Source organism: Mytilus californianus, unplaced genomic scaffold (genome assembly GCF_021869535.1).
Source record: "Mytilus californianus isolate M0D057914Y unplaced genomic scaffold, xbMytCali1.0.p SCAF_9, whole genome shotgun sequence".
In the NCBI taxonomy this organism is placed as follows: domain Eukaryota; kingdom Metazoa; phylum Mollusca; class Bivalvia; order Mytilida; family Mytilidae; genus Mytilus; species Mytilus californianus.
In genome coordinates this window covers 10153731-10170256 of record NW_026262745.1, presented here as the reverse complement: position 1 = coordinate 10170256, position 16526 = coordinate 10153731, and the positions used below count along the sequence as shown (strand labels likewise).

The 16526-nt window shown below is 32.5% G+C and overlaps 1 protein-coding gene across 2 annotated transcripts; it reads left to right on the top strand.

The window, feature by feature from the left end:
* Positions 1-309: 309 nt before the first annotated feature.
* Positions 310-15997, top strand: LOC127714444 (dehydrogenase/reductase SDR family member 7-like). 2 transcript variants are annotated; one of them, XM_052220500.1, is made up of 9 exons: positions 334-413; positions 7886-8024; positions 9180-9329; positions 10059-10165; positions 11244-11436; positions 12351-12397; positions 12672-12791; positions 14087-14253; positions 15778-15997. In XM_052220500.1, the coding sequence occupies exons 2-9, from the start codon at positions 7898-7900 to the stop codon at positions 15830-15832; spliced, it is 966 nt and encodes a 321-aa protein (XP_052076460.1). In that variant the 5' UTR covers positions 334-413; positions 7886-7897; the 3' UTR covers positions 15833-15997. The 2 variants fall into 2 exon arrangements, with proteins under 2 accessions (XP_052076461.1, XP_052076460.1); XM_052220501.1 differs by lacking the exon at positions 7886-8024 and having other exon boundaries at positions 310-413.
* Positions 15998-16526: the final 529 nt, after the last annotated feature.

Here is a 16526-nt window from a genome sequence, read left to right as displayed (position 1 = left end):
TTAAGAATGTTGTACAATAACTTTGAGAAGAGTGAGACAATCATAATAAAAGTAAAAAGTTGGAACTGCAAACAGAGGCTCCCCGAATCACACATCTATTTTGAATATATGTGCGCATAAACGATCATAAACAATAGAGGGATTTGTCTTTAATATTGCTAAACATTGACAAAAAGTTAGATAGATTTCAAAATGTTTCCGTTGAACCTTACTTAAAAACATTTGCAGGGGTACAGATGACCCTGGTTTTTGACTTTAGCTTCAATGAAATATTTGATTTTGTTATTCGCTTGAATGGGAGCTCCTAGTTTTGGAGGTGATAACAATAACCGATACAAATATGTGTCAATATTTAGGACGTTTAGTCTTCAGCCGGAAGGATTTTTCAACAGCTTTTTATCTTTCTTTTAAAGGTGAGTAAGATCAGTTGTAGTTGTTTATTATCATTTACAGTCCTCCATTTGCATGTTATTCGTCTCAACACATTTATAATTCGTTTAGTGACTTTGTCTACAGCATGCCGCTTTGAACTATATAACTTAAGGCCTTACATTTTTTTTCACGTGACTTACATTTTTATTTTTATTTAAGCTATTAATCGTTTTAACGTATCTTTGTTCATGTCAACATATATATATTATATATATATATATAACAAGATCATATTCTGAATTAGCAAGCAAAAGTGTATATATATATATAATTTTTATGTGTCTGGCACCTTATCCTCTTCTAGGGATTAACCATGCTTCTTTTCTCTCGGGGGGACCACTTCATATACAAGGTGAAAGGACGTGCCAGCTTGGAAATATGTGAATAGGAAGGGAAAACCATCAGGAATATATGATAAGGTCTATAAAGTTCCCAATATTTGTTATTTGAAGAGCTCTGTATTTTTTACACAGCCGAAAGTGTCGCCGTATCAATGAAAAGTAAACATTAAATAAGGAATCTGAGCTGCGAGCAAAGGTGATATTTTCTCGATTTTGCCAGAATGTGATTATCGAAAATATGGGAAAAGGTTACATTTTTACCTACTCAATATATGAAAAGGTATACATTTTAAAAATCTTAATCATATGAAAAAGGGTGAGGTAACAGAATCCCAGCAGCACCCTCTATCAATGAAGTATTGAAGTGCCCCCCCCCCTCGAGTCTGTTCTACAATTGAATATATTAATTCGAAGATCGAGGGGCGTCATATTCAAGATTAAGTTGGTATGAGTAAGAACAAGTAAGTCTAGACCAAGAAATTAAGCTGAAGTAATGAAGAAAATTGAGTAAAAAAATCTATGACAAAAGTTCTCAAAAAGGGGTCAATGCCCATCTGCCTGCTGTGCCTGTGTCACATTTTTTAGATTTCAAAATGTTTAAATGAAAAATACCAGTTAGATATTAAGGTACATGTTTAAACATATCTAGAAAAGTAACTAATTTTTTCATTGATCATTTGAAACCTAGACTATGCACATGTATACAAAAGGGACATAAGAAAAATAAAGGCAACAGGTTAACAAGAAGGTACATGTGTATTTGTATGTACCATTTGAATATTAATATTGAAGAAAAAATCAACTTTAGTCTCAATGTTCTATAGATATGGAAGAGCATAAACACAGTTATCTAACACATAAAGGATGGGGCCAATATGTAAACATTAGGAGATATATGTTTTAATTTATTGTACAGATTATACTTCCCTTCATGTAGTATATTTTAGACATATTGTGTACATGCCAACTTTTATTTATTTCACCTTTATTCTGCTTATTATCGTTGAAATAAAGGAGCATGTGCAGTTGCCAATGACTATTTGTTCCTCCTAAAATAAGTTGTTCTTCTGGAAACTTGGTTATAAACAATGCTACAATATCTGTTTCTGCTGTTCCTAGTGCATCTATTATTCTTCTAGGGAAAAAAACCAACTAATAATACTTTGTGATTGGACACATCAGTTTGGTAAGCGGCAAAGTAGGCAGTATTTAGCCAATATAAATAAGAAGATGTGGTATGAGTGCCAATGAGACAACTTTCCATCCAAGTCACAATGTATAAAAGGCAAACAATTATAGGTCAAAGTACAGCCTTCAACACGGAAAATGACTAGTGTAAAACTATTCAAACAGGAAAACCAACGGTCTAATCTATATAAAAAAAGAGAAATGAGAAACACTTATGAACCACACCAACAAACAACAACCACTGAACAACAGGCTCCTGACTTAGTACAGGTGCATACAAATGCAGCGGGTTTAAACGTTTTAACAGGCGCCAACCTTCACCCTAACCTGAAACAGTAGTGTAACATTACAACATAAAAAGACACACTATAAAATATCAATTGAAATGGCTTAACTCGATCAAAAAGACATATAAACAAAAACTATGACACAATATAAATACAATATTAATAAAGGAATGTAGGAACAATGTCCAGAAGCAAACTCTAATCTGGGACAAAATGGCATTAAATAAAATAACGTACACAGGTAAATTTAAATATAATAATTTTGTTGTTAGGAGTACAGAAACTTTTTACAAAATAATTAAATTTGTTGTTCACAGTACGAGTACAGAAGTAAAAATTTATCGTCATACTAAACACTTATCAAAGTTGGTACATATTAAAAATAGCGAGACGATATATAACACAAAATAAGTAAACATTGAATAACAGAACTGCATTACAAATTGTGTCAACAGGTCAAATTAACACGGAAGTACGATTTGAGAGTACTCGCAGTTACTGAAAGCTAGTTATAAGCCAAAAACATTTAATAATAAAAAATCATGCATCAGAGACTAAAATCCATTAAAACACATCCCAGGGATTTAGTGTTTTAACACCATGGACAGTCAAAGAAGACATGACTTGTGCAATGCCAAAATAAATGTATCGACAGACAGTAGGATAGTTAGGATTAAACCTTATAATAAATATGTATCATGTTATATATATAGAAAAAGCAATCGCTAAAATAGAAAATAAACGTGGATGTGTATTTAAACATCCTAAAAACCATTCGAAAAGAATACAAATTTAGTTATGTTTTAATTTGTTGATGACAAAATCGATGTTAGTGCTAATGTAAACAATATTCAAAGATCTTATTACAACATTAATAAGATAACCTTTACTAATAAGTTTGTTTAAAGGTTCGATGAGTTTACACGGATCACATAGTGATTTCCGCGCTTTTAGGAGGGTAGGAATGCCCTTTGCCGTCAGGCGTCAAACGGTCATTTTCGGCTACCGTTAGCGTCAAATTGGTCACAGTTAAAATTTTACCGTGATTCGTCAAAATATCCTTATCGTGATTTGTCAGAGGTCTCAAATAATTATCGTTCTTCTTCTTCTTCCGAATACGGGAGTAGACTCCTAGGTAGGAGTGTAAAACTTCCCGGAACTTGTGTGCTATGTACATATGGACTTAATTTAAAAATAATATGACAAAGAAAAATCATTAACAATAACATATAATACATTATGTATAGTGGCTTTGTAGTTTAATAAGTTGTTGTGGATCCTTCAAATGTTAGAGTGGATATGCCACTTTTGAAGGATTCCAGGGTGTCAGACATACCTATTGCTTCAGGTAGTGAGTTTCAGCTAGTCCGAAATAGTGCGAGGATAAAAAGAAAATTTATAGAAATCTTTATTTGTTGATATTTGCCTAAATTTATGTTTCCCCCTAGTACGTCTATCAGATATTGTTAAATTGTCCTTAGGAACTTCCACTAACCCCAATTTATTTTATATAGCATAGTTAATCTAGCTTTTTTCCTTCTTATTTCTAAATTTTCCCATTCCAATGATTTAATTAAATTTGAAACTGCTCCAGGTGATCTGTCTTTATAATCATTGAAGACAAACCTGGCTGCCTTACGCTGTACCTGCTCAACCTGAGTGATGTGTTGCTTTTTGTACGGATCCCATACAGGGGAAGAGTATTCGACGACTGGACGGACAAGTGATGTGTACGTAAGGTTTTTAACCTTACGTGTGCAGTTTTTTAAGTTCCTACGAAGAAAACCTAAGGTTTTATTTGCCTTACAGGTAATATTATTTATATGTGTTCCTCAATCAAGATCATGGCTTATAGTTACGCCTAAATATTTACTGTCTTTTACTGTCTAAAACATGATTGTGCAATATATAATCAAAAGTGGAAGGTTTACTTTTTTTAGAAATATGAATAACATAACACTTCTCAGGATTAAAATTCATTTGCCAGTCCTCTTCCCATTGTACTAAACTAGATAAATCTTTTTGAAGTAATTTGGCATCAGAACTATTATTAACATTTCTATACAATAAACAGTCATCTGCAAAAAGTCTTGCATTGCAAGTTACATGTTCGGGTAGGTCATTAATAAAGAGTAAAAATAGTGTTGGGCCTAAAACTGTTCCCTGAGGGACACCAGAATCAACAGCTAATTTTGAAGATTTAACACCATTTAATAGTACCTGTTGTTGCCTGTCAGCTAAAAAGTCATTTATCCAATTTAAATTTTGATTCCTAATACCATAAAAGTTTAATTTCTGGGCTAATCTTTGATGGGGGACTTTATCGAAAGCTTTGGAAAAATCTAAAAGTATAACATCTATTTGGTTACCATATCCCAATGATTTTGCAATATCTTGTAAACTGATGATAAGTTGGGTCTCACAAGACCTTTTACTTCTAAACACATGTTGACTATCATTTAATATGTTATTAATTGTAAGATGTTTCCTTATGTTGCTTGTTATAATGTGTTCTAGAATTTTGCAACATATTGCAGTTAATGAAACTGGTCTATAATTAATAGCGTTATGCTTGTCACCTTTTTTAAATATTGGTACAACATTAGCCTGCTTCCAATCAGTTGGGATTTTACCAGTATCAATAGATTTTTGGAAAAAGAATGTCAAAAATGGAGACAATTCTTCTGCAAAATTATGTAAAAAATATGCTGGCAGATTATCAGGGCCAGTGGCTTTGTGTGGATTTAAGTTTTTAAGTAACTTTAATAAGCCATTATTACTAATAAATATGTCTGGCATAGTGAGGTGGGGACTTGTACCTTTATTTGGCATAGAGGATGTATCTTCGGTAGTAAAAGCCTTTTTAAATTGTTCATTTAGGATGTTAGCTTGTGTATTCGGCTCACTATATAATAAGCCATCCTTTCCTCTTAATGGTGAAACACCAGATGTTTCTGTTTTTTTACTTTTTATAAATTGCCAGAAAGATTTAGGTTTTTCTTCTAACTGGGGGCTAATTATTTCTTGCATGTACGTGCTCTGGGCTCTTCTTATTTCTCTTTGAGCAGTAGCTTTTAACTTTTTATATTTATCTTTATGTTCTTGTTTACCAGTTTTTTTAGCTTTGTTGTAAGCTTTACGTTGTTTTTTACATAAATGGTCTATATCCCTATTTGCCCAAGGGTTGGTGTACTTAGATTTAGTTATTTTGCTTGGTACATTATCATCTATTATTTTATTACTACCTTCTTTGAATTTATTCCATAATTGGTCAATATTTAAATTTTCATTAGCCTGAGATATAAGTTCAGATATAAAATGAGATGTTATGTCTTTTATCTTTTTAATATCAACATTTTTCCATAAATAAATTTTATGTTGTGATTGTTTAGATCTTTGGGGCTTGCAGATTGCATCCACTAATACAATATCATGGTCAGATATACCTGGTATGGATTTTATTTTTGTTATCAATGCAGGTTGGTTTGTGCAGAAAAGGTCAAGGATATTATCTTTCCTAGTTGGAAAATCAACCATTTGTTCAATGCCTAAGTTGTTCAGCATATCTATAAATGCTTTATTCAGCTCCTTAGTATACAATGAGACAGATATATTTTGCTCCGGCCATTTTATGTCTGGAAGGTTAAAGTCACCACCAAGCCAGAAGGTGGAATTTTTAAATTTTATAAGTTCATTAATTTCAATGATCATTTGTTTGAGATAGTCTATATCATTTTTATTTGGTGGTCTATATGCAGAAATAATAACTAAGGATTTAGTATCAGTTATATTAATTTGGGCAGCAATAAGTTCTACATTTTTGCTTTTATATACTTCTTGGCAAATAATACCTTTTTTAATGGCGATTAATACACCTCCACCTTCTTTTCCGACCCGGTCGTTTCGGAATACATCTTCAAATAGTGTGTTTGGAAAAATTTCAGAAGATAATACATCTTTGTTTAGCCAAGTTTCATTACCAATAATAATATCTGGTTTAGATGACGTTAATAAATTTTCAATTTGAGGAACTTTATTTTTACAACTTCTAAATTGATCTGAAGAACTCTTAATGAGTTTTGTCTATTAATATTCTTATTTTTTAGTTGCTTCTTTACTGGTGGTTTTGGTGATGATGTAGCAACTGGGTCTCCAAAATTTTCATGATTATCATTTATATTGAAGCTTAAGGAAAAAGCTGAACTATCAGAAAGTACTGAATATGAGTTAGGGTTCAAAATAGAATTACCTGATGAGAGGTATGATTGAAAAATGGTTCTAGAGTGATTAGGAGTATCACATATCGGGCATATCCAAAGTGCTGATGAATTTCCAAATTTTTCATACATAGATGGACTTATATTTACACATCCAATATGACACCATTTATCGCAGTTATTACAAACAATAGCATCACTGTCCCAGGTACACTCATGCGATTCAAGTTTCGTTACCGTTATTTTTGGAAAAAATTTAACGTGATTCGTCAAAATCAGTCGATTTTTTATCGTCTTAAAGAAAGTGTACATTTTATCGTCATGCACCAAAAATTACCGTTTAAAACGTCTTTGGGAAGATTTTTTACCGTTATTCGTCATGAAGGTTTCCCCGTTACGACTTTCTTTTAGTACAATATTACCGTAAAATTTAGGATGTAAAATACCGTTTTTAAAAAGTTTTCTACAGGTACAGCCAAATTTAATTATCAAATCTTGTTATCTATGAAAGAATTTAGTAAATGTTTTAAGTAATTTATGGTAACGAAATCCCTGACTTAATAATTTACCAGTGATGCATTGATTACGTTCGTTAAAATCTATGACATCACTACACACACGGGCAAAACGAACATGTTTATTCATTCAATGATTTTATTAGATTTTATATAATTACCAAACCACTAATGTCGGCCTAGCCGCCTATGGCAACTGAATACCAGTACATTTTAAATGGTTATACTATTTAAAACATATCTGATATTAATTCTTGTGAAAAATTTCGAAATTTACCTAAATTACGTTGTTTTGTAAAAGCTATAGTCTTCCTTGTAGAATTAGAGCACTGGGCGGTGGTCTATTTAATTAGCATGTACACTCGCATTGAGTGCAGAAAGTCGTAGGTTCGATCCCCTACCAGGTAAAACCAAAAAACTTGAAATTGGAAATTGCTGCTTCTCCGCTTAGCCGTACGAGAAAAGTCAGAATAATATGTCCGGGCAAGACATCATGCATATCTTCCTGTGGATTGTGAACTTGTGAACTAGCACGCTGAAAATCCGGTTCAACATGTCAGTCTTGTCAAGGAATTGTATATTTAAATATACAATTCCTTGATTCAATTCCTTGGTCTTGTACAAACCAGGGTTCATATTAATATCATATCAACATCAGATATCAACATGTTTTTGTCTTGAGGATTGTTAAATTTGCCTCTGAATGGTAAATAGCCATCATAATTTTCGTCATCGTTATCATCTTCGTCGTCGTCATCGTCATTGTCGTCATCCGTGTAATACATATTTCCAAAATTTACAATATGTAAGGCGAAGTATATTCTTCTGAAATTTCCTGAATGTGACGGAAGTAGACTGTGATCACTCTGACTTATATAAATGTACACAATTTTACACAATTTTAGTGACCAGTTGAAATGATGGACTGGTTGTATTTGATATTCTTGTTTATGCTGACATGGTTCATCATAGCTCTAGTAATGGTTATCTTGGGTGATTGTGATCTTTTACTTCAAATAGCTGAAAAATTTGGAAAATCAACAAGTAAGTGCTTGAAGTTAGAAAATATCGATCGTATAACAATATTGTATCACATTGTACATGTATACTTATATAAACTTGTAACTGTGTGCTCATCATATCAAATATATTTTAGCGTAAAAAAAGTTGAACTTGTACATAATAAGTACTTGTGTAGAAGGAAGATGTAGTTCAGGGATGCAAGTACTATTCTTCTTTTACATGCAACAGTCTTAAGACTTTATATTCACTTTTATATACACACTAATCATCTTGTCGATATGAAGACGTGTAGGGTTCTCACTGTCTTAATGTTGTTGATAGTGATCAAAATCCTTTGCAGAATTTCATATTTCAAGTTCTATAATAATATTTAAACATGGAGAGGCAAACTTTTGTATTCAACATTTTCAAATACTTAAATATGTTTTTACTAACATCTGCAGGGTTCTTGTTTATGGGCAATTATCATGATCGATTATGAGTTTCATAGACCGTTCTGTGATTAAAACAAAATGCTATCTTGCAACTTCGGAAACGGAGCAATAAAGGCAAATGAGGGAGAAAGGCGAACTAGTTTATCAACCCTCTTATAACAATCTAAAGAATAGGGAACAATAAAACCAGTTCCATCTTCGGTCTGATGTGAGATGCAGCATTTTATATCAGACGACTTTTCTGGTACCTAAAGATCTAAGACTGCAAAGTAAGTCGCGCTAGTGAGTTGAGACAAAATTTTCCAAATTCTAATGGTAACCGTACAACATATGTCTTGTCGATTTCAGTTGTGCTTCCTCATAACTCTTTTTGAGCATTTTTTTTGCGTAAGTAGCACAATCCTATTGACTCTGGTAACACATGCGCCTTTTTATGAAATGGTATATAATATATATCTGGGAATAGGATAAATATGCATAAAATGAGACGCGAGATACACGTCCATGAGAAAGCTTCACAACGACATAAGTTACCAAAATAACATTAACAAAATTTAATGTTTAGTCCAAATAATTATGGCGTCTTGTATAGCTTTTTACTTTCTTGAAGGAAGGCATCCTAGCAAGAATTTACATTGCCTTACAAAACGTCATAATTATTTCGACTAACAGTTCATTTGTCATTGGTTTTTTTTTTGTGTTTCTAAAATGCACACATTGTGTAAAGTGATATGTATTTTAGACTCTTTAAAGAATAAAGTGGTCTGGATAACTGGGTCATCCAGTGGTATCGGCGAATGTTTAGCTTATGAGTTGTCCAAAGTGGGCTGCAAACTGATTCTATCAGCTCGGCGAAAAGACGAATTAGAGCGTGTCAGAGGACAATGCATTGGTAAGTTTTTAAATGTCAATTGTATAGGACAAGAAGTAGTAGGCCAGTGATAAATGAACTACTGAGAGAAGTCTTTTTGAACATATTATTTTTTTCGATTTTGTAAGCTCTCTTTTAGAGTAAATACTGGCATGTAAACATCACATATTTTCTCTATAAAAAGCTGGACGGTAGACTTGAAGGCCGTACGGTGACCTATAGTTGTTAATTTCTGTGTCATTTGGTCTCTTGTGGAGAGTTGTCTCATTGGCAATCATACCACATCATCTTTTTATATTGGATATAGAAATATGGTAACTCCTGAACATCTCCCATCGGCTGTAAACTCCATGCTTAAGAGGGCCGTCCGTTTGACTCTGCAGGATGTAAAAATACGCAGCCACGTTCGAAAAACAGATAAAAGATTAAACACAGTATATCAAAATACATAAATATAGCATATCAACACAACATGCAAGGCACAACTAGAACATCTTAAGTGTAAATAAAACTGAAGCTTTAAAACAATCACACTATGATTTTAAAGCTAAATTAAAGAGTAAAGCAACACTTTAATTAAAAGCATAACTATAATTTTAAGCACAACTTTGAATATTAAAAGTGTATGTATTACAATTTCAAAAGAAAGTCGATCAACAGAAAACCGCATTTTTGTAATACTACAGGTACCGCAATTTTTATATGAAACTACGTATGTAATACTTACATGTTTCTACATTATATCTCTAGAGAAAGGGGGTGTACAGGCGGATGATATTTTAGTTGTACCGTTAGATATGGTAGAATTTGATACTCATGCAGCAGCTGTCGAGAAAGTCATTAATAAATTTGGGCAGGTTAGTGAAATGTATTAATTCACAAAATATGTACACCTACACCCATATGTACATTGTAAAATCTAACCTCGTATCTTTAAGCTACTTTATCAGGTAGCTTGTATTGCCCTCTTGTTAAACTCGTCTTTTTTATTTGGTGCTACTGCTGTTTTTGTTTCTTTTTTTTCTGAACATGTTTCAATATGCAATATGTAGATTTTTAGGTATATCTGTTAATTTATTGAATGATTATTGTATGCTGAAAATCCAGTGGCAAATATATATGTCATGCACATCGATGATGAGAACAAGTGAACAAGTATTGCAATATGAAGGTTCTGCAAGAGGATCGACTACTAGGATGAACAGCGAAATAAGTGTGTGTTGGATAAGAGAAAGCAATTGTGCTATGCAACAGGTCACCTAAGGACCCATCAAAGAGTTGGTAAAAGGTCCATTAACGTGTAGTGAGCATTGCCCGTTCTCTACGCATCGAATATAACGTCCCAATTCCGACTCGACATAACTGCGTATTCATACATCCCTCACAGTCAAAATTCAAAAAGGACATCCCACTTTAACGAGGAATTAACTGCCGGACGGGAGAAGTCCAAGGGGTGGCCATTCTTCTCTACCTCAGTTAACCGTACGAATTCGTTCTTTGTTCTTTTGTCATACTTCATACCTTTTCATACTTGTACCTGAGCAAGAATAAACTCGCATACAGAGGAAACTTTTAGGCTTTCAGAAAACACAAGAATATGTCACGTTTTCTTTCATACATTTGCTGTGAAAAACAATATTCCTTGTTGTTTTAATTCAGACATTCATTATGATCACAAAAATTTTTAGTGAACAAATAACTTTAACTTTAAGAGAAGTCATGATGAAATGGTGTACACAGCTACTGTATCTATTATGTGTTTGTATGTCCGAAAAAAAATGATTTTCATTTTCGACAATTGACATATATTTTAGCGATGGTTCTGATAGGACCTGAGTTTTAAAATCGTTTACATTTTACATTCTAATTGACATTCTAGTGAACAATGCTGGGCGATCACTAAGTTTTAGAATCGTTTACATTTTATTTCTGCAGATTGACATTCTAGTGAACAATGCTGGACGATCACAGAGAGCTGAATGGATAAAGACAGCATTAGAAATTGACCAACAAGTTTTGAATGTAAATGTACTTGGAGTGCTCTCACTTACAAAACTTGTTTTACCGTATATGATCAGAAGGAATGAGGGACATATTGTTAACATGAGCAGTATTGCTGGCAAAATAGGTACAATTTAATTTACAAAAGATGCATATAACATAATTAAGAAATTTTAAATAACTTTATAAATTAGTTATCACTATTATTTTATCAAACGGATTTATTATGATCATAATTTATGGAAGGAATTCGAGCTGTTTTCAACTTGTTGTCTTGAACACCTTATTTCATCATTAGCTTAAATCTAGATGGAAAATTCAGGATTCACATTTGTTTTAAAACGAGTTTGAAAAAAAAGTTGATAGCAAATTGAATATGTGATGGCAATTTCTAATATTCCTAATGACTAATTTGAAAATTGATTTGGTAGGATCAAGTATTTGTATAGTAAGACCTCTGACTATACAAATCATTGGTAGGATTTCCAATTTAAATATGGAACCAAAAGCAAATCACAAGTTTTAACAAAAATGTATTTACTAAGTGAACTGTGACAATAAATATGTCACTGAAAGTTGACACCATGATTTTGAAATGTAAAAAGGTATAACAAAAATACTAAACTCCAATTTAGCTGTTGATTTATATATGGTATTTTGACACTCATTTCAAAGACCAACAGCTTACTTAAACAAAACCTATTTAAAAACAAGTTTATTTAAATCGTTGAATATGTACATACTATGAAAAATATGATGTGTAGTGGAAATTTCTTATAGTAATTGTTCATTTCAATGTTTATAAAGAGCGTGTACGAATCATATTGAATGTTATCTGAAGAATCCCAGGGGCGGATCCAGTATTTTAGTTTGGGGGGGGGGGGGGGGGAAAGTTCATTTTTTTTTAGATAAAACTATCGAAATATTCTTTTATTGCTGAGGACAACCCATGCTTTGCAAATTTTAGGGGGGGGGCGCACGCCCGCCACGCCCGCCTGAATCCGCCCCTGAATCCTAATGATGACCGTTTGTTTTTTACAGGGGCACCGTTTTCAGGATCTTACACTGGAGCTAAGCATGCAATCCAGGTAATTCCGTATTTAATGAAATTAAATTGCTATCTTTTTTTCCTGTTTTGTTTTGATACCGAATGTCGGATTTTAGTAGTTCTAAAATTTATATGCATCCTAAAATATTTCTGTATTCCTTTACAATATAATAAAATATCCTCTTGTTTACCCTGATAGTGTAAATGTCTTCTTTATTTTAACTTGTTCCTGATAAAAATATGCAAAAACTTTCTTGATTAATTTTTAGACTCTAGATAATGTGTTCAGTTCATTAATTAAATACATTTTACAGGGTTGGTTTGATGCCTTGAGAATTGAGGTTCTAGAAAACAACATAGCAGTCACTAATCTGTGCCCAGGACCAGTATTTTCAAATCTTTTGGATATTGCTTTCGTAGGGGAAGCAGGAAAAGTAAATATAATTATTGTTCACTGATTTATACTCCCTGTTATCGTTGGAGCTTTAAAATTTAAAATGTTACTTTCTTCATGTGACATGTGAACATGGAGTTATTTGACACTGTATATGTTAATGTTATATATTTTATAGAACCTAATATTTTTCAGAGACATATGTACACAGAGATTGGCAACTCCGTGAAATCACAGTAAATCAAGCTGCATTATTGGTTGGGTCTTCTCATATTAAGAAAAATGGAAAATGGGGCTGAACACTTGTTGATGTTGCACTAGCGTGTACTTCACATCTTGATTCTATCTAAATTATTCCATGTAATTATATCTCTTTTAATCTAATTATAACATTTAATTTTTGATTGAAAAGAGGGACGAAAAATACCAGAGGGACAGTCAAACTCATAGATCGAAAACAAATTGACCTAGAATTAAATGATCATTTATGGAACCTTTGCATGAATTGCCGGAATGTTTATATGTCTCTGTATTTATTAAAAGGTAAGAAGTGAATCGCCAGAATTTTGATCGCATGATGTTACTGGATATAAACAGATGTGTGTCATTTTTCTTTTCAAATCACACTGTTAACCCCAAAAAGGTATTGGCCATTGTCCATAAAAAGTTGTAGTTCAATGAAATAGAAGTTGAGATTTTACCCGCAAATTTAATTGGATTAATTAGATTAAAAAGAGATACACTGTATGACAAGTGCACAAATAACACTGTGAATATAAAAAAGAAATTATGAGTCATAAGTCAATGGGTCAGCAGCCCAAAGACAAAAGACATCAAAAGGACAGCATACAGTCTTCAACAATAGACAGATGTCCTTATAAGTCAAGCTCTTCATCGTCCAGATTATCCTAGTTAAAACAGTATATCGTTCGCATTTCGCAATATTGGCATGTTATCAAAGTCATTTATGAATCAAATAAATTAAATGTATGAAAACTATCAAATAAAAATATTATTCACATTATAAATATTTAGAACATACAGTAAACATCATTGAAAATATGTCTTTTAATTGGTTATTGATTGATTGCGCAATTGTTGCTACACATGCAATGTTGAGTATTTTTACATTTTCAATTTTGATTGTGTGTAGATTTAACAAAAAACAGGTTAATTCATCTACAATTCAACATTGAAACGATCTGCATTTACATTAAAACAATCTGCATTTAATTGCTGTATAACTGTGTTATGTTCTGTCGGAATAACTTTTGTGACATATAGAGGACGACTTGATACGATCTTTAAGCTTAAATTTATTATGCTGATTAATAGGTACTAAAGCAGAAAATGGAGCCAACTGACAAACGGATGAAAACAACACGTTGTGCTGAATTAAGTGCCATAGCAATAGCCAATAAACTTGATGAATGTTGGATTGCCTTGAATCCTGTTCTTTTTCTTACATATGCAAATCAGTATTCCCCAGTGTTGGGGAAATTGTAAGTATACTATTTAATTTTTATAGATGCCTTGTAGAGGAACACATCACAGATACTATGACATAAGTCAAAGATTCAAACTCAAACAATCATATTCCAGCATGTTGTACTCACGCTATCACAATACCATGTTCACTGAATAGTGCAATCTTGGTCAGAACACTCATTTGGAATATACATGTATATCAAACAGTTCATTTGATAGTTAACATGTGTACTAAGTTTCAGGTTGATGACATCATGTGACCACAAACTACCTTTAACCAAAACTTTAACCCATCACATTTCCATGTTCAGTGAACTGTGAAATCTGGGTCAATACTCTAATTGGGCATATATATGAAACAGTATACTTCATAATGAACAGGGGAACTAAGTTTCAAAATGATCTAATCTACCTTATTAGAAAACTTTAACCTGATATTGACGGACGGACGGACAAAGACTGGAAAAATAATTCCCCTCAACAAGTATAGACAGGAGCATAACAATATGCACACTAGATGCTCTTCACTGGCAGAAAAGTGTTATGGTTAACATTTGTGTTTATAAGAGTCAAAATAGTAACAAAGTAAGCCTGTTTTTATGTATATATATGTAGTATCAGGATGCAGCGAATAAATACATTTTCCCAAAGTTTTATTAAAGACTGTTGACTAATATAATCAATAGTGATATGCATTGTTTATATTTTAACGAAACAACCATGAGCATATAAACACATCTGATGTCAGTTCATCTCTGATTATTATATGTAAGTTATTCATTCTCTTCCCATGAGGGATTCAATGTCATTTGTTATACAGAAATGTGATGAAAAGTAGATTAATCATGTTAAATCTCATATATTTGATTTAGATAAATGCTGTACAACTACATAAGGTCTCTTTACAACGAACCTAAGTCTAATATCAGAATTGACATTTACGCACTCAATATTTTTTTATTTTTAAGTGAGAATTTGTTTTGTGTTTTTCTCCAATGCTTTCTATGACAGAAAACAAATATTTCTTGGGGAAGAGAAGTAGCTCCTATCGAATTATAGTTTGGGTTCATTTCTGCATCTGGAATCGACCTTTGGGAAAGGACTTTACACACAACGAATTCTGCAGAAACATTTGATTTCCCATTGAATTGGACTTGCAGATTATACTGAGTAATAACATTTCCCATATATAATATACAGAGATATATAAAGGCAATAGTAGTATACCGCTGTTCAATAGTCATAAATCGATTTGACTGAAACAAATCCGGGTCACAAACCAAAACTGAGGGAACACATCAACTATAAGAGGAAACAAAACGGAACAACAGAAAAACTGAATTGCTACAAAAACAAACGCCAACATACATAGACACGGACTATGTGATAACAACTATTATAGTTTGGGTTCATTAATTGACCAATTTCCTTTTCTTTTGGTGTATCTGCTGGTTTCTTGTGTGAATTTATTGCAAAATAAGGGTTTGTTCGATTTATTTATTTTTTTGGCATTTACTTTTGTCATATTTATATTTCAGTGTTGGAAAAAAGTTTGGTTTGAAGTTGATGAAAAGATTGAGAGAAGGACGTTAAATAGAAAAAAAAGTATTCATCATGGTTCTGTTTAGATCCTGTCTATTTCTACATACACATTAAATTATTCAACTACTAGCTTAAATTTTTTTGAAAAGGGTACTTTAACATTTTATTATATTTTGTTGTTGAATGTGTATTAAAAAGGAAGATTTTTTACTCAAAGCTAGACTTCAGAGTTACTGTGAAACAACCTACTTTAGTGGCGGTGTGAATCAGATGCAGAGACCGACTAATTCGAAAGATCTGTTAGAATACATACACTCTTAAGTTTCTATCCTCTTGACTTCTTTACTCTTTACCCTAGTATACCCCATTCTTAACTCAAAGACAAATTGAAAAAAACTAGTCCAACTTTGTTTTATTAAAACGAATGGCCAAATGTAGATACAAACATTTTTTTAACGGCATATTTGTATCGTTGAGAGGACGTGTTTTTTTTCCTTAAACAAAATTCGGCATTCCTATGGAAACTACAATGTAAGTGTAAATAACGCATCTATCCAATCGAACTTGAAATAAAAGTTTCAACAGATAGTTAAGACTGCCTCATGTCTGGACTTACATCTAGAAATTGACAATGAGGGTCGGTTCAAAACAAAACTTAACAACATTCCAGCAGTGCCTGGATATGGCATATATATCTCCCAGTTGAAACGATATTCCAGAGCGTGTGTTTCCTATCATGAGTTTC

Coding starts and splice junctions, on each gene's coding strand:
- LOC127714444 (XM_052220500.1), top strand. CDS start 7,898: ATGATGGACTGGTTGTATTTGATATTCTTGTTTATGCTGACATGGTTC. Junction 8,025..9,179: donor AAAATTTGGAAAATCAACAA/GTAAGTGCTTGA, acceptor TATGTATTTTAG/ACTCTTTAAAGAATAAAGTG. Junction 9,330..10,058: donor TGTCAGAGGACAATGCATTG/GTAAGTTTTTAA, acceptor TTATATCTCTAG/AGAAAGGGGGTGTACAGGCG.